At 41.9% G+C, this 26,900-nt stretch overlaps 1 protein-coding gene across 2 annotated transcripts in view; it reads left to right on the forward strand.

The window, feature by feature from the left end:
- MBD5 (methyl-CpG binding domain protein 5) overlaps window positions 1-26,900 on the forward strand; it is a 108,814-nt gene that overhangs the window by 52,116 nt on the left and 29,798 nt on the right. Inside the window, exons 3-6 of one of the 2 annotated variants that reach the window (XM_027721034.2) lie at window positions 9,059-9,201; window positions 11,825-12,015; window positions 15,823-15,880; window positions 23,290-23,986. In XM_027721034.2, the coding sequence (XP_027576835.2) occupies window positions 23,874-23,986 (113 nt within the window). In that variant the 5' untranslated portion in view covers window positions 9,059-9,201; window positions 11,825-12,015; window positions 15,823-15,880; window positions 23,290-23,873. The remainder of the gene's footprint in view (window positions 1-9,058; window positions 9,202-11,824; window positions 12,016-15,822; window positions 15,881-23,289; window positions 23,987-26,900) is intronic. The other variant, XM_027721033.2, reaches the window with a different exon arrangement.

Consider the following 26,900-nt stretch of genomic DNA (forward strand, 5'->3'; position numbering starts at 1 on the left):
TTTCAAGCCTGAGAAGCAAAACAGCACAATAAACCCACAAACCTAATCTGTGCTTCTGAAGAAAATGGGCTAAAATAGCTCCAAACTCCGCTGCACCTTCAAGGCACTCTCTGAACATCAGAAGAACTTGGATTTTATCTCGTTTGCACTCCATGACATGGGCTGGGTGTGGTTTCAGATGCAAATGTTGGTGATCTCCAGCCCCCCCTGACATTCCCTCCCTCTGTAATAAGGCATGGGAGGGCTCACTGGCTGCCTAATTAGGGGGATTTAATTTTGGAACAGCTTCCAGTGGATTTCCCATAAGGTACCTCGGGATGGATTTGGACAGGAGTACGGGATTTAAGGCCTCTGGACAGTCCTTTGCAGGAATCAAACTGTCTCCTCAGCTGTTGTTGTTTTGGTGGTTCCCAAGTCCAGAAATGGCTTTGGAAGGTTTGGGAAGCAGGAGGAGATCTTTCCTGCGTGTCCCTTAATTGGCTCTGCTAATTACTGCGAGCTGTGTTGGTGCCGGTGGCTCACCAGGAGAAGGTTTGCATCCCGTGGGAAGTCCTGTGTGGATGTTTCACTGCCAGAGTGGACACTGGTGAGGGCGGTGATTCCCAATGCTCCAAGTCCCAGATTATCACAGAATCATGGAATGGTTTGGGTTGGAAGAGGCCCTAAACCTCATTCAGTCCTTCTACTAAACCAGGTTGTTCCAACCCGGCCTTGGGCACTTCCAGGGATGGGGCAGCCACAGCTTGTCTGGGAATTCCATCCCAGCCCCTCCCCACCCTCACAGGGAAGGTGCCAAGGCTTCTGCCAGGTGTGATTCCAGGAGATCACCCCGAGGAATCACTTTGGGAAAACTTGTACTCATTGGATGTTGAAAAATAATGATTTTTTCAGTATTTAAAAACACTTCCAGAAAGGAGCTTGGGAGCTGAAAACTTCACCCCTTACAGGTAGTTCAGCAGCTGGGTATCCATGGGTGATCCCATGGGATGAGGAAGAGTCACCCCTGAGCTCAGGACTCGGAGGAGGACCTGCCCAGCTGTGTAAGATTTGCATAATAAATGTGATGCTAAAGCCAGGTAATTAGTGATGACTAAGTGAGAAGTGATGGACTTAATGGACTTCCAGCTCCTCTTCCACAGTTGGAGGGATTGTTTCCTGTGCAGGAGGAGATGGAGTGAGAAATGGGATGTATTTTGCCTTAACATCATGTGCTGTCAGTTGTGGTTGCTTCATAATTCCACCCTCCTTTCTCATTTTGTGTGCACAAAATTCACTATTTACCCTTACCATGTTTCTGTTGCCATACAATTAACATTCCAAAAAGCTCTCTTGGAATGCACCTGACCAGCAACATCCCTTTTTTTGGCTTAAAATAATATTAAAAAAATCTGATGCCGTTGCAAATCCCGCTCAGTTAAAGGGAACATGGCACATGGAAATGGTGTGTCCCGGGAAATCAGCACTGGTTTGAAACGTGTACAAGCTGCAAACAGGCTATGCCAGAACTGCTTGTGCCAGTGCCAGCTAAAAAGAAGAAAAGAAAGGAAAAAAACCCACCCAAATTGCTGAGTTTCAAAGCTGATAATTGTGCTTGAGAGCCGGGGCTGTAAATCAGGAGTGGCTTTCCTGTGGGCACAACAATTCCTGCCTGTAATGATACAAAATACCTGCAATCCTCCATTCCTCAGTCACTAAAATACAACCTGATGCAACATCTTTGCGTTTGGCTTAACCTGAGGTGATTCCCTGAATGTCAAACAAGGGGAGGATCCAAATCCATGCAAAACGTGACGTCAGGATGTGTGACCTCGACTTCAGAGCAGCACAACGTGTTAAATTATCTTGCTGTGGCTCCAAAATTATCTTGCTAGAGCTCCAAAAACCTTCAGGGATTTTTGTTTTTTTTTTTCTTAAAGTGTTACTCTTGAACAGTGGGAAATTAAAAGGGATTCAAATAAGCTTTTATTCCTTTCTCTTGGTTTTGGGACGTGGCTATGACAATTCTTGGTCCCGTGAGGAATGGGAGGGTACAGTAATATTTCTGTGCAGGTGAATCCATATTTTCTCTATTTAATGTTTGAAAAAACACTTGTTTTAAACTGATCTTTTTTTATCTGCTGCCTAAAATACTTTTAGGTAACTTTTTTTACCCTCCTGTGTTCACCATCATGTGCTGAGTTGGGCTGACCCCCAGCAGTTCCAGCCCAATTATTTGGCTGTCTCCATTTGTTAACATTTTCCTGGGTGTTTTGGGATAAATTCTACCTGGAGTAAATTTACACTGCTTTGTAGTGAGGCCCCAGAATGCAAGATGAGGAGATTCTAAATTTTGAGGAGATTCTAAATGTTGGTACTTCAGCAGAGGACATGTTGAAAGTTCAAAAAAGCAATAATTCAGGAGACTGAATGTGCTTTGTGTTGACTCTTTGGAACCCTCCTGAGGAATTACTAATCCTGCCATTCCACTTAGGAACAATTAACTACTATTTGCATGAACTTTTAGAGCATCACCACTTAGGCAGGAATGTTCCTATCCTGTGTCATGGCTTGATCAAGCTTTTTTTATATTTATTTATTTATTTATTTTTAATTTTTATTTTTATATATTTATATATATTATAGATATATTATATATTGGTTTGTATATATTATATATATATTATTATATATTTTATATATACCAGCACGTTTGGAGGCACATTTTAGTAGGGTTTGTGTTGGCTTTTTTGGAAGCACATCAGGCTTTCTTCCTGTATCTCGTTTTGTGTCTAAAGTGAGTCAATTTTCTCAAGCATCACATTTTGAGGAGTCACATGTCAGTTCAAGAACATAACCCTCCAAAAGGTTGTCCTGCTGGAGCTGAGGGAAAACCTGGACAGTGGGACTTGCAGCTGCCAAAGCAGAATGTCAAGGGTGTATATTGTATAAAATCTATTTTATGAGGCTACTAAAAACTTGGGAGTGGGAAACTCAGCTGTTTAAAATCTCATCACTTTTATAAGGAATTCCATTCAGCCTTGAACTTCTTGAAGGTGGTGGGACCATTCAAGTTCCTTTAAACTGAACATCTCCCTGCTTGGTTTGCATCAGTCTTTAGCAGTTGGAGCCCCAAAATATTGATTAGTAGCTCCCAGGGGATCCAGTTGTCCCAACAATTTCTATCTCCCCTAATTCAGTAGGAATTTGCAGGTTTTCTCCTTGTGCTCTCTTGGGGAAGTGAATTCTGTCACCTGGAAGCTCCCATGAACTCCTTCCTGCCAGGCCTTTGAATTAGGGAAGTTTGTGAGTACAAAAGAGGAAACAAAAGCTTCAGGGGTCAGAAACTTTTATCTGTTATTGTGCCTAAATCCAGAAAGGGTAAAAAAACAGGCTAAGAATGAAGGAACTGGGACATTTAAACTGTGGTTTCTGTGAAGAAGGAGAAAATTCAGTCATTAAATTAGACCAGTTGACATTTTGCAATTCCCTGTTCTTAAAACCACACAAAATTCTAAGGCTGTGATGTTAATACACTTAGATTTTAATTATGAAATAAATATAATTATGTCATTATTAAATTAAGATCACTTGCAGAGCAATTAAAAGTGTTTAACTTCTGGTATATTAGGAGTTTCTTTGGCTTGAAAGGGCGGGGTTTTTTGGTTACAGAGCAAATTTTATGTAAAATCATGTAACAAAAAAGCAAATTTAGGTTTAAAATTTGCCCAGTTGTGTGGTGACTGTGACTAAAAGTCTTGCTCTCAGATCCTTTCCCTCTGCTGATGTGAAAATCCTTCGACTTCTGTTTTCTTTAACTTTGAAAATCTGGGGTTTGCCTGTTTTTATTATTGATTCACTCTCAAACAGCCTGACACCTTTAAATCCTTGTTTGCACTGTCACCTCTTTTTCCTGTCTGATTGTAGAGAAGATGTGGGATAAAAAAATCACATCCACGTTCCACTTGGTGGAAGTGTTAAGGAGGGATCGTGTTTTCATGGAGTTTTGGTTTCGTCCCCTTCCCCCAGGATCTCTTTGGTTATCTCAATAAACCAAACCCCCAGTAAGTTCATGATGCCCTGTGAGAAGGTTTTCTCAAAATTAGAAGTTTTTAACACCATGATGCTTTTCCTTGGGATTTCCCTTTGCAGTTTGTCCGGCTCACACTTTGCCAGGCAAGGGCAGCTCTGACTTTTTGTGTTGGAAAAGACCTCCCAGATCCTCAGGTCCAACCATCAACCCAAGGCCACCACTGCACCCTGTCCCCAAGTGACACATCCACACGTTTTCTGAGCACCTCCAGGGATGGGGACTCCACCACTGCCCTGAACAGCCCATTCCAAGGCTTGATAACCTTTTCCATAAAGGAATTTTCCCTCATATCCAACCTGACCCTCCCCTGGCACAGCCTGAGGCCGTTCCCTCTCCTCCTGTCCCTTGTTCCCTGGCAGCAGAGCCCGACCCCCCCCGGCTCCCCCCTCCTGTCAGGGGGTTGCAGAGCCAGAAGGTCCCCCCTGAGCCTCCTTTTCTCCAGGCTGAGCCCCCCCAGCTCCCTCAGCCCCTCCTGCTGCTCCAGCCCCTTCCCAGCTCCGTTCCCTTCCCTGGCCACACTCCAGCCCCTCATGGATTGCTGATCATTTCCTTGGAAATCTCTCTCATGAGATTCATGAGGGCTGAAATCTTCCCTCCAGGGAGGGGCTCCTCAGTGCCAGCCTGGAAAGAAGCAGGGAATAGATGTGGCCTTGGAGAACTTTCCTCATCCTGGCTTTCCAGGCCCAAACTACCAGCTCAGGTTTTGTCTGTTTTTAGATTTTTTAACTGAAAAAGTCTTGTATAACTATAAATACTTTCACACCCGGGCTGAGGGACTACACTGGGACAAGTTTGCCCCTCATGAGACCCCACAGGGAGATCCTGAAGAAATTAAGAGTCATATCCAAGGGATGAGGAGCAGGAGAGTGAGCTCAGGCGGTGTCAGGTGAGATGTGGGCGAGGAAGAGTCCCAGGACTGTGCAAAGTGCAGGTTCCCTGCTTGGGGAATTAGATCCAAGAGGAAAAGTGGTGGGGAGGAGAGGAAAAGATGGAGGAGCAGGAGTTGTTGGTGAGAGAGTCCAGGAGCCAGATTCCCTACAGAGCGGGGGAAGAGGAGCCAGGCGAGAGGATATGTGCTTTAGCCAAATGCCAGGGACAATCTGCAGGAATTGCATCTTGAAATTAGGATTTCAGGGGGAAAAAAAATAATCATCTCTGCCCAATTCTGCAGCAAAATTAGTTATTTTTATGATCAGCGTGGCCAGAACAACACACGAGGTGGGGATCGATAACTGCCCGAGGGCACCATGGAGCTCCCAAATCTGGGAATTCCTTAAGGCATCAGGAGGGCTTGGATTTGGTTATACATTAAGTAAATATTATCTGCAGCGTTTTTCTCATCTCTGGACTTTTCACAGACTCAGAAAACCATGAAACAAAGTGAGTTTTATTGACTTTTTAAGAGGATGGGCACTTTTTTCCCCAATGACATTCGGTACATTTGTCATAAATAATAGTTAATATTTCTGTTAGGCCTCAGTGCTGTTGCAGCAGGTGATACCTATTCCTAAAAATCAGAGGAATGTTTGAGTATTTAGTCCCATGGTACTTGGAAACACCTGAAAAACAGACTTTTATAAAAACATGAAACCTTTTTGTAAGAACGTAAAATCCATGGAAGCTTTCTGAAAACTCCTTCAATCCTGGGCTAATTTTTTTTAGAATTTTGATCTCTATCTATGAATAAATAAGGTGGATCATTTTGAAATGATCAAACAGATTCGAATAGTAGGGCATTTTATATAAATATAGACTCAGGAGTGATCCAATGTGAATTATATTAAACTCAGTGGGAAACCATCTATTAACCTTAGCAAGAATAGAATTAGAATTCCAGAAATTCTGATTCGGGAGTCCTGTGCCAGGGGATTGTTAAAACACCATCCTGATACTTCTATCAATGAATTGGACAATTAGTTGGATTAATTAGTAGCAGCATCACTTTGAAAGAACTACTTGGAGGGAATATTCCTCACTGGTGAAGGAGGTGCTGGGAACTGGGGTGAAATTCCTCCTCCGTGGAAATTTATTTTCAATTTGCTCAACCTTTCCAGTTCCAGGCAGGATAATTTCTCTTCCACGATTTGGATGCAAAAGGTCTGTGCTGGGTGCTGGTCACTGAGAAGAGAGTTTAAAATAATCAAGATTTGCCAGTGATGGAGATTTTGTGCCAAGAAGCACCACAGTTTGGAGAAGTTTATGTTATTTTCTTTGGGGAGGATTGAAGTTTAAACAATGGCATAATGTCGTGTCTCAAAGTAGACACTTTATTATGTGATGATAAAGTGTCACAAGGCAAAAATATAAACTGTTGGCGTGCTTGCTGCATTAAATGTCCTCTTTCCTCATGAGTTTGGGGCTTTGGGATAAGGGATTCAACTGGAAGTCCAGGTATCCTTTTCTTCTGGTGCTGGTTTCTATTTATTCAAGTGTTTGCAGAGTTGTTTACAGGACTGGAAAAAATTGTGATCCTGGGGTCAACACAGCTATGTTTGTATAAGATAATCTGGAATATATTTATGTGAAATAATCTGAAACATATTTGTATGAAATAATCTGAGTCAGGATACAGAAATGAAGGTTTTCTGGTGGGCTGAGGTGGCTCTTGGCTATAAAGAGGTGTCTGAGCACAGTGTGGGAGCAGCTGGAGGAGAGATGGACCCTGGGGTGGGGAGATGATTCTTTCTGTCTCCTCTTTGGGTTATTTTACCAAATGTCTTCACTTTTTGGGGGGATATTTATATTTTGTATGATGAGGCTTTGTGTTAACCAGAGAAATCTAGAAAGGGCTGTATTAACATTGTCCTCTCCTCATTCCTCATTCCACTTTTGGAATAGTTATGCATGGAGAGACAACAACACAGAGAGGTGTCATACAGACCTGAAATTCTTTGTTCATCATCTCAATTCTCAGCAGTTTCCCAGTTATCTCTGTATTAAATTTAAGGAGAAAAGTTGATTCCATTCTTGTGAGGCATTGCTGGGAAAACAGGTGGGCAAAGGAGCCCAGGGAAACACAGCAAGGGGCTAAAATTTCTAAATTATTCATTCATTCTTAATTCTAAACCAAAATAAATCAGGATGTGTGATTGTTGAAGAGACCTTCAGTTTGCAGGCTTTAAATCTCGAGTATTAAGTTCATCAGGATATGAAGGATACAGAGAATATATTGTTGTTTAAAGTGCAAAAAGCAGGCAGGGCCTTCCCATAGCATCAAGTATTAGATTTATATATATATATCACACACATAAGGAAGCAAGTTAGTATGTTAGGCTTATATATATATCTATCAGTATGTTAGACTTGTAATAATATATCACGTAATTAAAAATTAAAAATGTGATAGTAATTAAGCCTTAGATCTAATTTTTGAATTAATTTCTCTGCAAAACCTGCCTGTTTTAATTGTATTGCTTTCAGCTTTTGTGTTTTCCACTTGGCACCTCGTGTTGTCAGGGGGTCATAATTCACTTTTGAAGTCGTGCTCATCTGGCCAACTTGTTGTCCCACAAAAGCCCAGGCAAAGGCCATATGTTCCTGCAAAGGTAGCCTGGGAAGGCAGGAGAGTCGCTTCTCTTTTCTTCTGCCATCTGTTCTGCTTTAACTTCATTTTCTCCAGACCCCGTGTCTAGCAAATATTGGGATAATAGATGGGAATTCTAATCAGTGAGGAGGCCAGAGCGTTGTTTCCAAGAGCTTTGTGGTGACTTCACTCAAGTATTCCAAACATTCCTCCTGCTCTTTGGCATTGGAGCAGTTGAAGTTTAGAACTGGGATCCTAAAGTTTGAATATACCGGCAGAGAAATATAAATTCTGTCTCAACAATGAATATCCCGAGGCCCTGCTATGAAAACAGGAGATGGGAAGAGCGTTTCCAGGACTCTGAAATAAAGGAGCAAATCCTTGGATTGCTCCAAGTGGCCTGAGCCAAACTCACCGCTGCACTTTCCCCTCGGAGTTCCTCATTCCTGCCCCCGTGCCACTCCTTCCCAGCCCAGCCCAGGCATTCCTGCAGCCCCAGGATTAGGGAAGTGAGCTGGGTTAAGACTAATCCAGCAGAAATACCCAAATCGGCTCCCTTGGCTGATCCACTTGGGAGCAGAGGGAGCAGCCTTGGAGCAGGGGCCGAGTTGTGCCCTCTGACACGAGGAAGGGGCTCCACCTTGGGGATTTCCTCCTCACATTCCAGGGAAATGAAGGGGTGAGGAAAAAAACCTGGTGTCCCCACAGTGTTCAAGCTTTGAGGAGCCAACAGAGCCCTGGTTTAAGCCAGGCCTAGATTGGTTGAGGTTCCAGCTCTGCCTTGGGGAAACCTGAAAATCCTGCGAGCCCTGTAGTTGGTCCAAGCTTAATCCTGCACAGATATTTCCCCCCACTCTTAATGCTGGTTCTAAGAATAAAATTAAACACAAGGCTCTGCTTAGGCCGAGCTCATGACTCACCATCACATGTTCAAGTCACAGAATTCCTCGGAGCTGTGTTTGTTTTGGGAGAAAATCTACAAGGCATTTTGGGAAAAGAAAGTCTGCAAGTCTATAATCTACTTTCAGTGGGGGTTTTAATGTTAATTTTTTTAATGTTAATTTTATTACTTCTTTTTATGTTAATTTATGTATATATGTGTATATGTGTGAGTGTATATAAAGAGAGGAAGTGTGGATATAAATCAGATATAAATAAGCAAAACCGGGCATCTTTTGTACCATTTCAGTTTCCTGAAGTTTTCTGGTGGCTCATCTCAGGAATATCTCCTTTAAAAGCCCTGTGATCCCTTCTCCAGCTGTGTAGGCTCTGTTCCTACAGCCTTAAATCCTGTACAAATGTAAAGCAGAGGAGGATAAGGCCAGGCCTGGACCCTGCCTTGGACTGTAGGGAATTCTCCTGATCCTGTGTTCCTGGTCAATGAAAAAAAGGGATCCTTCCAGCAGGAACTTCAGGATGATTTGCCTTTCTGCAGCCCTTTCAGTCCAGGATGTGTTTCCTTGCAGGAAGAAGAGGCTTTATCGCAACAAAACGGGCAAAGAAACACAAACACTTGAAGAAACAGCACTTCTCCCAATTCTTCCCAAAAGTCCAGAGCCCCACCAGATCCTGGTGGATTCCAGCCACCAGTCTTCCTGCTTGGAGGTAGGTGAGTTCTCTCTTTGCCTCTCCTGCTGGTGGCCCAGAGAAGGTGAGCATTCCCCATCCCTGGAAGTGTCCAAGGCCAGGTTGGAGCAACCTGGGCTAGTGGAAGGTGTCGCTGCCCCATGGCAGGGGGTGGGACTGGATGGGTTTTAATGTCCCTTCCCACTCATACCCTCCTGGGATTTCTCTCCTTGTCACACATTTAGGTAATAAACACAGTGATTTCAAATTTTAACATGATTTTTTTCTATTTTCTTTGATGTGTCAGAAGTGTTTGATGGGCTTGTTTATCCCCTGGTATTGTAGTGCCACCACTAGAAATGGAAGATAATATATTTATTTTTAGGACTATGAAACACAGTGCAATGACTGAATGTAATTTTGTGTGAGTTTGACACTTAACAAAACAATTATTGAAAATAAAAATCAGACTTGGATGCTCCTAAACTGGTGTCCAAGCCTTTGCTGATATTTCCCAGCATGGAGCCCTTGGCTATGGTTGGAATTACCTGCTTTGGAGGGATGTTTTTCATTGATGCCACGGGGTAAATGGGAAAAATAACCTGAGAACCAGCCAATAATCAAGTTGATTGGTTCAGAAGAAATGCATTTTAAACCCCCCTGAAGTGAAGAGGTTGCCATCCCCTCCTTACACTCATCTGTGACAGCTCACAGTTGAAAAGTTGAGTTTGTTTCTCTCACGGTTTTGTTTATTTTTCCTTTATTTTTCTTCAGTATCTTTCATTTTAGATGCACCAAATAATACCAGAGTTGTAAGAATATTGTGTCTGCAGAGATTAGAGGGGCACAGGATTTTTTTAATCTGTTGGCACAGCCTCGTTATGTAAATAGAAAGCTCGCAAAGGGAACCTCACAGCAAAGGGCTCTGGAAAAAACAGATGTTTCTTCCCCAAAAATACAGTCACCGTGAGATTCCTGCAGCTTTGGAGGACTCTGGGAAGTTTAATGTTATGGATGTGTGTTCAATCAAAAAATAAAAGTATTATAGTCCTTAAGTCCATTTTTATATCATCAGTACAGACAAATAAATAAATAAATAACAGCCATTATTTTATTGACACTGTTTAATTTTGATAAGGTGAGAAATCAGGTTATTTATGTAAATTAATTTTTTTAATGCTTTCCTGTAGATTTCTTGAGGCCTTTAACAGAAGCTTCTTTCCCTGATGCTGCTCCAGTCCTTGCACTGTCCATGTGACCCAGTTTTTTTTTTAAGCCCTGCTCTGACTAAGGTTTTATTCTTGGGCTGTTTCATCCATCTATTGGAATTGTTTCCAGTAAATTAGTTTTGCAGTGTTTGCTGTGATCAGCATTACATGCTCCAGGGGAACCCTTCATAAAAATGCCTCTTATCAATACCTTTCAATGTGTTGAAACATTAATAAAGAATTTGAGATGAAGATTGTTTTATCCATAGGGAAATTATGATCTAAAATATCTTTTTATGCAAATTCTTTAGTGGGGGATTATCCCACCTTTCTATTTGATTTCTTACCATAAAGATAAGCTACATTGTGAAGCCATGAATTCTTATTTATCTATAATTATATGTTTTGAAATAATTCAATAATATCTATGTGTTAGAATGGTCATGTTTTGAAATCTGTTATTATATAATAATACCATGATATGATGATGGTCATATTTTGAAATAATTCAGTAATACCTATATAATATATCATAATGGTCATGTTTTGAATGATATTATTATATAACAATGGTCACATTGTGAAATAATTCAGGAATATCTATATGTTACATGATAATATCTCTGGACTGAATGTACATAGTATTCAGTATAAAGAGCAGGTAAACCCTGTGACTTGTGTGCTCACACCCTGTTTGTGTGGCTTATCTGAAATTTTTTATTCCTATTTTTGTATCAATGGGTTTCCTGTGACAGGAGGAGGATTTAACAACAACCAAGAGCTTTATTGTGGTGACAAATGGCTTTTGAAGAGGCTCCAAATACGAAAATCACAACAAATTCATTACGTTGTCCGTAGGATTCGAAACCCAGGGATGCTGCAGCTGTTTTAATTGAAGATTTCTTTTGTAAAAGCTGTGAAATCCCCAATAATTCTGAATTTGGCTGAGTCCTCAGACTCTCAGATCCGAGGTTTTAACCCCTTAGTTCTTTGGATGTGCCTTTAACCCGATGAGTTCCAAATCCATGTCACCCCTAAAAGAGTCTAATTAATTGATTTAAAGGACTGTTGACTCCTCTTGGTGTCAGAGACATTCCAACACATCAGTCATAACTCTTTAAAACCCAACTTTTTCCTCCTTAGTGGGAGATTTTCAGTGTGGATTAGCACTACCTGAGGTGGCTGAAGACATGACCTTTTACTTTGCCTACTAAGGATCCATACACTCATTTTTATAGGAATTTCCTCACTCTTCTGGCCAGTGAAACACCATCAAGTAATAAAAGGCATCTTTGTTTCTGCTCAGTTCCAATCAGAGCCGTCCTACCCTTGAAAATCAAATGTTCTTATGGTTTATATCAAGTAGTTGCACTGGGACTCACAAAGTGACCAAGAAAAGTGAAATAAAGACATTTGGCTCATTGTTTTTTAATTGAAACACTGTGATTATCTCCCCAGATGTAACACAGGGAGCAGGAATTCCTCAGATGAGGGGTGGGGGAAGCCCAGGAGCCACCTCGATGGACATAGGCCACTGTCGAGAGCACAACAGGAGACTGTCTAAAGCCAAGCTCAAAGTGCACCAAGAGTTTTAAGGAGCCTAAAGATCCCCAAGATAACCCCAAGCAAGACCATGAGAAGCAATGTAGGTGAGTATTCCAAAGTAAATCTCTGCATTTATCGAGCTGAGAAACTTCTGGGTTTTGGTTTTGGTGGTTTTACGCTGTGGCAGCGAAGTTCCAATTAACAATATTAACAAAAATTAAAGAGAAGAACAGGCACCTTCAACATTTGATGGTGCTCAAGTAGAGAAAGGAACAATTTAGCCATTTATACCTTTGTAGAGGATGGACAGTGCACCCATAGGTGGAGTTTTGATAAGAGAACAGAGAAAAAAGATTTAAATGATTGTGCGGAACCGGCATCTGAAGAACAGCATTTGAAAGGTGAGAAAATTCCCAGTTTTGTGTCACATGGAGTATTAGTCATATTTGGGAGCAATATATTTTGCCATGATTGGACAACAGAGCTCCAGTTATCCATGCTGGAAAATATGCAGCACCACTCCTGCCCTGGATTGTGTTGTAGCAGCAAAGTGGAGCTGCCTTGCCCTGGGATCCAGCCAGAATTCCACGATATCAAATGAAATGCTCTTATTCTTGTAGATTTTCATCCTCAAAATGCAAGGTTAGGGCCACGTCAACAACCAGCAGATGGGGAGAAAGAAGGGCCTGGGAAGCTCAAAGAACACGGGAAGCAGAGCTATAAATACCAGGCTAATTCCATAGCTTGGAGATTTCTCCAAAGCTTTTTTAAATCCCTCCAGAAAAGACTGAAGAGATCCCTGATCTGAAGTGCCCCAGTTGAAGGAATGTGTGTGGGTTTAATTTTTAAATAAAATTATGGCCATCTACAACGGGCTGTTGGGGCAGCTCAGTGAGTCGGTGCAGGGTCTGTGCTGTGTTTGCTGCCTCAAAATAAGGTTTTTAAAACACATTGGTACGTTTTCATTCTTACCTTATTCATTTCTTCTTCGGAGAAAATCCATAATTTTACCTGCCTGATCACCTTGGAACCAATAAGTACAATATTCCCACAGAATACTGGATGTTCACAACTCATTTTGAATTTTTTTTTTTAGAGATCTGTCCCTTCCAGCCAACACAGATCAGTCTTCTTTGGGGGAAGTTTATGAAAATAGGAAAGATATTTTGATTTTTTTTCTTTTTTTTAAACTTTGCATTTAGAAATTTTACCAGTGGAACCTGAAATTGAGGCTGCATTTAGAAATATTTACTAAATGTTTTTAATACTGAATATTTTTAACTCTTGAAAGCAAGTATCAGATTCGATGGCACTCCAAGGAAGGTTTTATTTTCATGTTTTAATTGAATTTGGTGAATCTGTGATGTTGACAGGTCCTAAGACATCTGTCAGTAGAAAACCTGGATTATGAGATAAGGGAATTGTTGAGTGTATAAGCAAAGGAATTCTTTATCATTATTTATTTATTATTTGAAATAATATTTTAAAATATTTATTATCAAAATACTATTTAAATATTTATTATCAAAATACTGCTTAAAAATGTTTCTCTATTATTAAAATTTAAAACAAACCAATTTTATTAAAACTGGTGTTAGCCAGAAGAAGCCAAAGGGGAGAAAAGCAGGACTGATAAAAGAACAGCTGAAAGGATTGGGTTTGTTTATTTTATTTATTGTAGGAGAAAAAGGAACACTGTAGGATGGGCAGAAAAAAAAGAGATAAGAGGTTTTTATCAAAGCAACAGTGGGGGTTGCTCTGTAGATTTAAAAAAAAATATTAAAAACCAAGTTAATTTTGCACAAAGGGTAATTTGGGATAGATGAGGGGAAAAAAACAGACCGCATTTTGTTTTGGTTTGCCTCGTATCTGACTGGAAATGTAGATGAAAAACCGGGGTATTTTTCTTAGGGAACTTTTAAAAATGCATAAAAAGGGAGATTTCAGACAATTTCTGTAGTTTTGGCCTTCCCCAGTGGCCATTTTGCTCTCCCGAGATCCCTCTTCGCACCCTCAGTTTCTCTGATTCTGTCAGCCTAAATTTTGGGATTAACTTTCCCTTGTTTTCCCTGCGAACTTTTCCTGTTCCTGACAATACACTTCAGTTGAAAATGAGTAAAATCAGTAAGAGGAGTAAAAATGAGTATACTGCGGTAAAAATGAACCAAAGGACCTTTTTTAATCTGAAATAAAATGCTTTGAAAAAGGCTCCGATTTGAAATGGGAGTGAAATCCGGGTCGAGCAACATTTCTGGAAGTTTGCCACAGGTTTCCTTGAATTCAGGTGAAGTATAACATAAAGAAATTAACACCTGCAGAACAAAATGAGGCCTGTTTTCCCTCTGTATGTGTCTGGAATTCTGATTTCCCAGATTTTCTTGCCAGGATTTTACGGCATTTATGGCACCGACGGCTTTGTTTATGTTTGGTGGTTTTTTTGTGACAGGGTAAATCTTTGTTACTGGGTTCATTTCTTTTGATCAAGTGTTAAATACGTTGTGATGAAGAGGTGACTAAGCGCTTCTTTGCCCACGTTCTTCCCCAATAACTCACTTCTTTTTGGAGCAGGGACCAGAAAATTCTCACTCTCTGTGTCAGGCCTGAATTTCCAGAGCCATTTTTGGGGCCTACTCGGAGAATAAAGGACCGGTGGAGCTGTAATCAGGATCTGGCACAATCCAGCCCTTAGATTGGGATGAAAAAGTGCATTTTCAAGGTTCTTATCTTCTTTGGAGCTTTGTTCTTGAACTCTTGGATGTGCTGAACCCTTGAAGGCCCACATGGTTTTAATTTCTGGGTGCCTGTGGGCCTTACTCTCATTTTTCTCTTCCCTGCTTTGATGAGCTGGTGGAATTCTCTTGTGCTTGTCGAGCTTGAATATGATTCACCCTTTTGTTTCCTTCCTTCTGAAGAGAATCAAGCCTTTTTTTGTCTGGTTTAGTGCATTTTCAGCCTATTTCACGTGCACTGAAACCGGGTTTTACAGCAGGTCAGGTGAGCTAAGCCAGGGACACAGAGCTGAGGGTCCTCCCCACGTCCCGCCTTGCTCTGCTTTAAACATAAATACATCGTGTTTGGGGGGCAAAACACATCCAAAGAATGTTTGCCCCTGAATAGAGAATAAATTATTCTATCATAAAATCATTTTCCAGGAGCCAGACTGGAGCCTAAACATAAATACATCGTGTTTGGGGGGCAAAACACATCCAAAGAATGTTTGCCCCTGAATAGAGAATAAATTATTCTATCATAAAATCATTTTCCAGGAGCCAGACTGGAGCCTTCCCCCTTTATGGGACGATGAAATCCGTCCTTATCGAGGTGTCGGCGTGAGCACATCTGATAATTGTCATGGAAAAATTCACCCCCAAAATACACAGACGAGAACATTTGGGCACTTGGCTCTTTTTTATTTTTTTTTTAGGCTAAAAACACCTTGACTTTGCTTAAAACTAAATCTCAGAGTGAAGGGGATGGGGCAGCCAGACACTCGTGAAGCACAAAAATCTGATTTGAAACTAGTGGGGTGTGTACAGTCAAGAATTTTGATCATCTGTGTTGCCAGAATACAGATTAAACTCTAGTAAAGCTGATATTTTTTTTTTAAAAAGAGAACTTAACATTAGCGTTTTCTAAATATTATATTTTTTTTCCCCCCGTGTCCGTGATGTTTTAGGAAATTAAATATGTACAAAATACAAAGTGGAAGCAGAAATTTTAAAGGAGATATTTTAAAGGAGAAATAATAATCTAAGAAACTCGAAGTATTTATAAATATGAATAAAATTTAATATTAATTAATAAATAAATTATATTTAATAATAAATACTAATTAATATCTTAACATCATAAGTGGAATATATTGCTCGCTGTTGCTTCTCTTTTAACTGTTTCAACTGATTCTTTTTCAGCTTGGAAAGAACAAGATGAACAGACCCACCTTCAATCTGATGCTTGATGAGGAAAAAGGTCAGGCTTTTCCGAGTTTTATTTGAATCCTGTGCCCCGCTGGCAATTAGTGCATTGAAAAATACTTTATATGGGCATTACTTGTTTCACAGCTCTTAAATAACAAAGCAAACGTGATGTTTTAGTGGCAGAATATTTTGAAATAAATGGTATATTCATGAACCAGCTGACTCAGAGCAGGGGAAGGAGGAGAAGAAGCTGGAGAAGGAAAGGTCATGTATACAAATCTTCATAAATCCATTTAAAAATGATTACACTTATAACTAATAGAGCTGGTGTAGCAAGGAAGGACTATTTGGCATTTAAAAGGATTAAAACACACTTTTTTTTTTTTAATGTCTTTGAATCTCTGAGTCCTCTTTTAGAAAGTAGAGAACTGCCTCTCAAATAAAACAAAATAGTGGGGCCAAATTCTCCAAATACGTTCAATTAGTAAGTAATTACCCATCATATTACACAGATTTGTAGCACCCCAGGGTTCAGAGGCAGCAAAAACTCAACTATTATTCCATTAATGGCAGCTGAAGCTGTAGGTTTTGCACTGAGGTGTCTGAAGAGCTGGTTTTTATTGATACCATATTTTTTTTAATACCTTAAGTGGATTTTCATTAGGGAAATTGCTGAGCAGAGCTACGTAATTCAGTAAACAGTGTAAAAAAATAGCACTTGGGGAGGGAAAAAAAATTCCCTGTGTCTAAAAATAGCCCGGTCATGTGATTGTTACTTTGGCACAAAAGCATAATTTATGGGTTTAATTTGCAGTCCTGCCACAGTTCTGACGTTCCCCTGCACAGAAACTGGGGCTGAATTATTCCAATTATTCCACTCCTGCTCTGCCCTGACCGTCAGGTGTCTCACACAGAGGAGGGTTATTTGGTTTATTGTGATCTCTGCTTTTAGGATGTGGGAGGGTGGGTTTCATTTTTCCCCTTTCTTGCTTGATTGTTGATCTCACAGTGCACAGTTAATGGAGATCTGGGGTTATTCCCATAACTCTGCCCCGGAGCCTTTCGCCAGGATTTCCAGGAATCCCGTTTTATTCCTGGTTTTTAGTTGCTCCTCTAAAATCTGGTTGAATTTTCAGGTTGAGATTGTGAAAGTTACATTTAAACGCTGTTTTCTTTTCAAATAAAATCTTTATTTTCAGGAATTTCCATTGCCCCAGTAACCTCTAAGTCAATAATGGCCAGCAAAACCGAACAATTACAAATAGTTTTACCTCTTTATTTCCTGCATCTGTTTATTAGATACTTTAGGAACACTCTGTATCAAACACCCCTGAAATTCATATAATCTTCATTACAAAAGCATTCTAGGACTGTGTTTAATAATATCAGATTCCAGGTTGCTGAGGAGGGACACCAAGTTCTTCTTTCTTTCTACAATTTCCCCTGAAATAAAGTTGATTTAATAACATTTCCTCACTTCTTATTGACTTCTAGCTCAGTAATATTCTATATAATAATATTCCCTAAGAAAGGTGTTGCTAATGGTGACATCACTCTCAGTTTATTTCTCTTACATACCAAATATTAGTCTTAATTTTTAATAGATCTGGGGGCTGTCACTGTGTTGACACAAAGTAGGTCTGTCTCGTGTTTTTTGACCTATTTCCCTTTGTAAAGAATAAAATTAATGTGGTGGAAGGGCTGGAAAAGCATCATAACTCCTGTGTATTCTTCCATTTAATAAATTCTTACTGAAGAGCCGGGGCTGAGGGTTAAAAAGAAAATCCTTTTGTTTCCTGCCTTTTTTTTTTATTATTATTGATGTGGGGCTTTTTTTCCTTTTTGTGAAAACCCTTTCAGAGATGCCCTGTGTGTTTTGTGCACGTGGAAGGTCTCGAAAGGGGGGATTTAATCCATTCTTTCATTGCCAAGTGACAACCACAGTTGCTCCCAACTCTGGGAATTACACAGAAGAGTGTGTTAAAAGCCATGTTTAGAGAAAGTTTGGGGTGAAAAGTCATAGTTAGAGAAAGTTTCGGGGTTTGGTGCTGAACATACAGGAAATAAAGTGCTAAAAAAATCCTACTCCTTCCCAGTTCCATTGGACAACTGTCATGGCACAGTTAAATCTCCTAAATTAAGGATACTTTGCAGCTCAGTGAACTCTGATTTTTCCCTGGACGTCGATAGGAAGGATATCAGATGTATTTCTGATTAATTAACAGCAGAATTAATCAGGAATACGATGATCCACAATGCTTCAAGAGAAGGGATTTATATTATATATAAATCTAATATAATGTATCAGCTGGATTCCATGGACATAAATCGGTGTTTCTCCATGAAAATCTTTTCCTTATTGTTTTAATGGTGTAGATTCCTGAATGGTAGGTCTGCAGGAGCTGCTTTGCCATCTAATCTTGGATGTTTGGGAATTTAAATGCCAGAGGGTTCTGTCCATCCTGGTCCAGGTGAGCCAGGCTGGGAGCTGGGGCGTGTCCACTGGGATACTGGGAAAACTCCCGGGCTGTGGATGTAGAGACAGGCACGGTGGCCTGGAATCTTGAAGGGGTTTTGCCATTTATGAATGAATTATCCAAACAGCTCCCATGGGATCATCCAGGTTGGAAAAGACCTTCGAGATCATCAAGTCCAACCTGTGACCAAACACCACTGGGTCAACTCACCCAGAGCACTGAGCCACATCCAGAGTGTCTTGAGCAATTCCAGGAAATCATTTCACAGAGTGGTTACCCTGGGGGGCTTCCAATCCTAAAAAAATCCCCCAGCATCCAAAGTGGTCTCAATTAGGAAAACATAAGCCTGGTTATAAAAGTCCTTTATTCAGTTGGAAATAACTCGGTGTCGGAGGAGGTCGGACTGGTATGAACTGGTCTGGCACTGGGGTGATTTCAAATGTGTTATTTTAATGCAGTTATTCAGTGCTGGCAATGTATTCTTAATAATCAGGATTTAGGAGTAAGATAAAGATGTGTTTTCCCCCCAAAAGCTGGATTCTGTCATGTGAAAATCACGTGTAAATCCCATGTACGGCCGTGTCGTGGTCCCGGAGACCAACACAATGAGAGAAGATTGAAGGAAGGAAGGTTTCCTTTACACTTTTTGTTTGTTGAATCATCTCCTAAAAATAGGCCTTCATCAAATATTCACCACTGGTCTAATTAGTCAGGAGAAAGCTGCTTTTCAGAGTGGGAAAGCATTCCCAAAAAGTGATGCAACGTTTGTATGGGATGAGATGATACGGGAGAATCCCAGCTGATTGCTTGGATAAACTTAAACAGATTAATAATGTGCAAGCCATGACCAAACAAAAACTCCTTTTTAACTCTGAGGGGAGGGACAATGATGCTTTTTAAGAAGCTAACTTGTCTCATCAGTTCTAAAACCCCAATAGTTTGATTGGAGGGCATTTCCCATTCCGAATGTATTCTGTAGGTTTTTCTGTGCTACAAAGGGAAGCCTCGAAAATTAGGGTGTGATTTGTGTCTCCAAGCAGTGTTTGGTGTGTGTTCCAAGCGTTTGCAGAGCTTTATTCCCAAAATGTGGTCATTCCATAGGTGACCACTGGGATTTGTGCATCCTTTGTGATCTGTGGAATTGTTGGGCTCCGTTAAAAGTTCATGGAGAAAAAAAAGTAACGGAGCATCAGAAGTGATTGGAGGACAAGGGGGAACGGATTTAAACTGAAAGAAGAGAGATTTAGATTATATTTTAATGGGAATAAATTCTTTACTCAAAAGGTTGGACAGGGCTTGGGGCAACGTGGGATAGTGGAAGGTGTCCCTGCCCGTGGCAGGGGTGGAATGGGATGAGCTTTAAGGTCCCTTCCAGCCCAAACCATCCTGGGATTCCATGGTGATTCCATATTTTTGCAATATCAGACTGTCAAAATTTGTCTCAATAATTCCATTTATTAATAAAATAAATATCAATCATATCATATGGGGATAGATCAGAATCCAGACAATTAGTATCTACTTTATTTTTTTTATTTTCACACCAGGTTTTCTCTTTCCCTGCTTGACTGAAGGAGTTGTTAAAGCAAACACGACCGGCTGAGCGTGCAGAGAGGCCCTAAAATGCAACATTTCAAAAAAAAAAAAAAGAAAAAAAAAAAGTGAGAGAGCCACATTAAAAATTGAAAACATACCTTCAGCATATGAAAATTAGGGGAGAAATTTTCCGTGGGGGGAAGGGGTCCAGGGGGAAGAATTCGGTGTAGTTTTGCATAGTTCTCCAGTGAAATATTTCGAAGGATACTGTAATGGAACCGGATTGCAAAACAAATCTAAAAGGCATGTCCTGGCTCACGGGGAGAAGGAGTAATTGGGTTAGATGTGGAAAGTTGTGTTTGCTCGTGGTGAGATAACACGAGTTGTCTGGAGCTGTGAGGAGGTTGTGGAGGAGAGGGATTTATTGCATGGGCTGATGGGAGTCAGGCCTTTGGGTGGGATCCAGTGTCCAGAATACCTTGGATTTGCTCCAGCTCCTTTCTGTCCCAATCCAAGGTGTGGAACACTTCAGATGGAGTGTTCGGATGGGGAAGGGGCAAACAATGCATCAAGAAATGGGATTTTTCTGCAGTCCTGGAATTCACGGGATCACAGAATCCCAGGATCACTGAGGTTGGAAAAGCCCTCCAAGATCAGAGTCCCCCCTGTGCCCGATGCCCCCCTTGTCCCCCAGCCCAGAGCACTGAGTGCCACGGCCAGGCCTTCCTGGGACACCTCCAGGGTGGGCACTCCAAACCTCCCTGGGCAGCCCCTGCCAGTGCCTGACCACCCTTTCCATGAGAAATTCCTCCTGATGTCCAACCTGTCCCTCCCCTGGCACAGCCTGAGGCCGTTCCCTCTCCTCCTGTGGGGTTGTAACTCTCCTGGACCAGTAAGAAATGTAAAGGTTTGAGTAGTCTGGTGTTCTGGAGTTAAATGAAATAACACACGGGAACTTTCCCTGGGGATTAGGGATGGATTTCTGCACCAAAACACGGATGGGCACCTCTTCCCTGTGCCACTGCAGTGGTTACTGTAAGGACTGGGGGCTTTACTGCCTGCACTTTGTGGAAATCCACGTGGAATTTGCTCCTTAGCCATTAATACCCGAAACATTTAAGAGCTGAGAACAAATAAATGTTATAAATTCCGCTTTAGCAATTCTTACTTTCCACAGAATCCCAGAAGGGTTTGGGTTGAAAGGACCTTCTGGATCATCCCATTCCAACTCCCTGACACCTTCCACTAGCCCAGGTTGCTCCAACCTGGCCTTGGACACTTCCAGGGATCCAGGGGCAGCCACAGCTTCTCTGGGCAACCTGTGCCAGGGCCTCCCCACCCTCCCAGGCAGGAATTTCTCCCTAATCTCTCATCTAAACCTGCCCTCTTTCATAAAAACATTTAAATACTTTCCACAGAAGAAGCAATTAAGGACTTTTTTTTACTCCTTTTTGTGCTGTTTCACACCCTGAAGAAGGTTTGATGTGATCAGTTGTGGTGGAGGTGGAATGAGATGTTAACTGAGACAGGACGCTGCAGACCCAGCAGAAATGCAAGGTTTCTTCCAAGTATTTCTTGCAAAAAAAAAAGCAGTTGTTGGATATTATTTGCTCATAGTGGATCCAGGGAAACTGCCCTAAACAGCAATGTGAGCCACACAAGGCTGGGCTGAGATGAGCAGCTTTCCCTTCACTCCGTGCTCCCAGGATTTTAAATATGTATTTCCTGGTGTTGTCATGTCACAGTAGGTTAATTCTTATTCAGAGTAACAGGAAAATTATTCCCCTATTTTAGCCTTCCACGGGACCTGCAGGAAATTCAGCAGGAAGGTAAATTCTGCCTTGGGTTGGATGGAACATCATCTGCTCCCTCCTTAAGCAGGATAAAGCCAATCCAACACCAGGATTCCTGAACTGTTGCCAAGAGCTTCCAAATCCTATTCCTGTGTCCCAGAGTGAGGATTGTTTTGACAAGGTGTCCCTGTGACATTCCCTGGGAGCTTTGCTGGGCAGGAGCTCCTCAGTCTCCTGGTCTCTTCCCCAGTCTTGTCCAGCCAAGGATTACATCCTGTTGGAGTGCTCCAGAGTCCTGGAAAGTGGAAGCAGGTCCCTGCAGAGCAGCACCAGGCTATTCCAGAAGGCTTCATCCCACAGCAAATCTGAAATCCCAGAATCTTTAAGGTTGGAAAAGGCCTCCAGGTCCAACCTTTGCCCAAATCCCCCCCGTGTTCTTCAGATCTCAGCCCTTCAGTCCAGGGGCTCTGCCCAACCTGCTCCTCTCTGCTCCTCATCCTTGGAAATACTCCAAGGATTTTTCTTTCCCCCCGGAGCGTTTGGAGCTTTACATTTGTAAGTGGCACGTCTGAAGAGAATGTTCTGTGTTAGGGGACTTGAGGGAACACTCCCAGGACTGTGGTTATGCCTCTCCAGTCTTCCTTTAGGTAGAAGTTGTTATTCCTGTTAAATATAGATTTAATGTGGTGCTCTTGCAGAAATGTGGGATCCTGAGTCTCCATGTTCCATTTCTAGCTCAAAAAAAAACCCCTTTTCTTATTAAAATCAGTCAGGTCTGTAAGGTTTACTGTGTTTTAACATGTTGGCATAACAGGAGTGTCAGGAATGAGGCAGAATTGACAGGGGATCCCAAATAAAACCTGTTAATGTTGTTACTCCAACAGTCATCGGTACCTTTTGTGTTTGAATTTTAGGATTGCTGTTTATTCTGATGGATTTACTGTTTCAATCCCACACTCCCATGTTCGTCTCACCTTAACAAACCACCCAAACTCGAGAGCTCAGTCTCACCTGGTCACCTTGGAAAGCTGTTTTGGGGAAATAACAGAATTTTGGGGGAATAACATCATTGTGAACTTCTGCCATGAAGAGTTAAACCATGGAGAGGGGGGGGAATTATTCCTGAAGACATTCAGATTGTTTCCCAGGTATTCAGAGATCGGTGCCTTGATGCTGCATTTTCCCCTTTTTACAACACAATTTTTGGAAAGATGATTATTTAAATTTAATCCGAATGCAGCGGTTTTCCATTTTTATGGATATTACCGAGCCCGGAAGCAGCTTCCTCCACATTAAATTCATTCAGGTTTATAAACAATTTTTAAAGGGCATTAATTTAGTCATCTGCTGATGGTTCTGAACGGAAGAATACGTGAAAATATTCAGTGAAAAGATGCATCCCTTAATTCACCCAAACTGTACATTAACTGTGCAATAGCAGCTTCACTCTCGTTGCTTTTAAGATGTAGTTGCATCCACGTATAAATAGAATTTGCTGGCAGGTTTATATTTACTCAAAGCCTTGTTTTAATGGTTCCACTGACACTGAAAATCTTGGTTTTGAGCTCTTTAAATGGCTGCAGCTGTAAACACCTCCCTGGGCTGAAAAACTCGGGGAAAACGCCTCACGTCTTTCCCACATCCTTGTTTTTCAGGCTGTTTTATTGGAGCCAAGGAGTCATGAAAGAAAGCCAAGAAGACAACTTGGACAGCGAGCAGAAGATAAAAAGCAAACAGAAAGAATGTGGCATACAAAGGGTGTAATACCTGGAGGTATCGGAGCTGACTCATATTTATAAAAAAAAAATGAGACGAGCTTTCACCAAGTACAAGTTCTCTTAAGCCAGTCCTCGAGCTGGGAGCCATGCTGGGGAACTAGGAATTCTCCTTTTCCCCCCTCCTCCTTTCTGGCAGGGAACGAAAGGATTGGCGAATTATGATTTGCCCAAGTCGGAAGCACTAATTTTTTTTCCTCTCTAGAGTTCGTCCTTATGAATAGATAAGGAGTTTAAACCTTGCATATTTAATGTGGACTGTGGTGGGAAAGTGACTCGTTGAACCAAAATGGCCACTGGGAAGGACTTGGTTTCAAACTGAGCTCGGAGCCTCCCGATGCACTTTGTCCGATTCGGGATCAGCCGTGCTGCAGGGCCTGCTCTGGGAGGCCAGGATGACATGTAGGAGAAGGAGATCCCCCTCCTGTTGATATCTCTGGAGACTCACGAGCAGAAACGGGAAAATGAATGGTGGGAAGGAGTGTGACGGAGGGGACACGGACGGAGGGCCACCAGCAGTGCAAGTTCCCGTGGGGTGGCAGCGGCGGGTGGACCAAAGTGGAGTTCTCTACATCAGGTAAGGTCACCCCAGGGGCTCCTGCTTTCATTGCTCGGGGGGTTCTGTCACTAAATTAATTCACTCTGCCAGCTGGGCAGTAAATGAGGGACTCGGCTCCTTCCTCGCCCTCCTTTCCTCACGGGAAGCTTCTTGTTTTCCGAGTGGATTTTTGAAGCTGAAGGAGGGCAGGGTGAGGTGGGATATTGGGATATTGGGAAGGAATTCTTGGCTGGGAGGGTGGTGAGGCCCTGGCACAGGTTGCCCAGAGAAGCTGTGGCTGCCCCTGGATCCCTGGGAGTGTCCAAGGCCAGGTTGGAGCAACCTGGGCTGGTGGGAGGTGTCCCTGCCCATGGCAGGGGGTGGGATGAGATTATCTTTAGGTCCCTTCCATCCCAAATTATTCCAGGATTCTGTGATTCTTTTGAAAGGGAATTTAACTTATGTAACCACTTAATACCTGTAGAACTTTTGTGGCTACTCAGTAACTCCAAAAAACATCACTTTTGTTAAGCCCATGAAAGTTCTCTGTTCACTGCTGTTCTCCAGCAAGATTTACTCCTATGGATTCCTCACATCTCTCCTGTAGGAAAAGAAACAGGAACATAAGCCTAAATCCGAAGTTTTAGGTACTTTATTTGTTTATTTTCATAGCTTATTGGGTTTTTTTTGGTTTTTTTTTTGCTTCACCCCGGAACGGTCACGAAGAAATGCGTTGAAATTGGTATTAAATAATTGTGTTCAGACAAACAGACTGTAAATTAAATGTTATTGGGAAAAAAAAGATCAAAGTCAGCTTTAACAAAATGTGAGGAGAGCAGGTTTACATCACACAGGTCCAGCCTGTTATTTGCTTAATCTCATTCCACTATTCTGTCATTAAGATAACCGGTCCCTCACAACATTTTATGTATTACCAGGACAAAACCCTTTAATGAGTCAAAGCCTGCTCCAATTTTACACTAAACTACCATAAAAGATCAGATGCATTCCGGGATTTCTTGTTGATGTTCCCAATTAGCAGAATCCAACCAAATCCGTGTCAGTGATACCCATGGCAGGAGAGAAATCGCCTTCCCTTGCACTTCTCATTACAGCTCTAATTTACTGGGCCTCTGCCTGAGTTAAAAATCAATGAGAAAGGAAAAGTTCTGGATTGGTTGAGGGGTTTTTTTCCCCAATAATCTTTATATCCAGACACCAGGACATCGAATGCTTTGGTACTTTTACGTGATCCCACCTGCTTTTGAACTTGGTTTTCTACAGCTCTGAGAAGTTCCATACATTTCCTACAGCCTTGGGAGTGACTGTGTTATTTCTGCCCTCTTGCCATGTATTTTTTTATTCTTTAATTCAGTGGTTAAAGGGTAGAAGTCAAATAGTCCCATCTCCTGCTTGACATGGAGCATCCACAGGGCTCAGCCAGGGCAGCTGGATCTCCAAGGATTGAATCCTGCTCTGCCCTGAAGTGTGCACAGCATTTATGGAGACAAGGAAAGGTCAAACAATATTGACTCCACAGCTATCCTAGGGAAAATTAGTGGATATATTAAGATCTGACATGATTTAACCAGGGTAGATGATCCCAGCTGAATACAGCCCCTGTGTTTGTGCTCCCCTGTAAAGCACACAGGCTTTGCTGGCAGCTGGCAGCACTTGCTTTGGATTAAATCAAGATTAAATCCATTAATTAACTAGTTTTTATTACCTGGTAAAAGCACTGAGTTGATTCTCAGGGCTTTGCTTGGTAAAACTGTGCTGCTGCCTTAAAGTAGGGCCTGGAAGTGTCCAAGGCCAGGTTGGACAGGGCTTGGAGCAACCTGGGCTAGTGGAAGGTGTCCCTGCCCATGGCAGGGGGTGGAATGGGATGATCTTAAGGTCCCTTCCAACCCAAACCATTCTGTGATTCCATGGATTCTTACAAAGGAAGCGTGAGGAGATCTGTGCACACAAAAGAGATTTTGCAGTTATAGCTCTGCCCCGGAACAGGAAAAAAAATGGGCCTTTTTAAAATTTGGTGGGTTCTCGTGGACAAATAACCCTGGCTGTATGTGCAGGAGGGATGGTGGATCCCACATCCCACAGATTCACTGGACTGACCTTCCCTCACACCCTCTGATCATGAGCACAGTGTGGGGTTTTTTCCAGGCTCCAGGATCTCCTTGATCCTGAACTGGTCACGTGTGTGTCCAGGCAAACTGCACAAAAGGGTTATTTAAGATTGATTTATTCCAGAAATATTCCAGAAAAAGGAGCATTTTTTTGGTTTACCCAGTCCTGACTCCAGAGCATATTTAACATGAATTTTTAAGCATCCCAGAAAGTGTCTGTGGAGATCTTTGGTGCAGATGGGATGGTCCAGAGCAAATCCCATGGGAAGCTGTTCCATCGTCAAGTGTGGAGCTGAGCATAGTTCAGGACAGGCTGGCAAAGTCCAAAGGGATCATGGTTTAACCAGTCTAGAGCTGAAATTAAAATAAATTGAAATCAAGAGTAGTTTTCCCCCTCCTCCCCAAGGATTGCAGACAGGGAAGGTTTGACTTCCTGACCTGTCACTTCAGCCCTATTTTTAGTTTGCTCTTTCATCTTCCTCACCCTCAAAACTGTCACTGTTACACAGATTCAGCCTGAGCACTTCTCCCAAAAATAACTATTCCAGGGCAAGTCTGGCAAATAAATCCCTGATTTAAAGTGTCAGCAGAGCTGGAAATGTCACTTGCAGATGTTGCTTTAGATGTCACTTGGTTCTTGTGCGAGAGGAGGCGTTTCCACCTTGGCTTTTAAGCGCCAAAGTTTGTCACGGTTTGTTTGGAATTTGTTTTCCCGATCCAAGCTATTCCACTTGGGTTGTTTTCGTTGAAAATGGGGCTATTTACAACTCCTGGCTCCTGGGTGGGCTGTTCCTCACTTCCACTGGGAGGGTCCAAGTCTTAGC

This window comes from Pipra filicauda, unplaced genomic scaffold (assembly GCF_003945595.2).
Source record: "Pipra filicauda isolate LSUMZ 115617 unplaced genomic scaffold, ASM394559v2 scaffold152_size1767362_pilon, whole genome shotgun sequence".
Taxonomy (NCBI): domain Eukaryota; kingdom Metazoa; phylum Chordata; class Aves; order Passeriformes; family Pipridae; genus Pipra; species Pipra filicauda.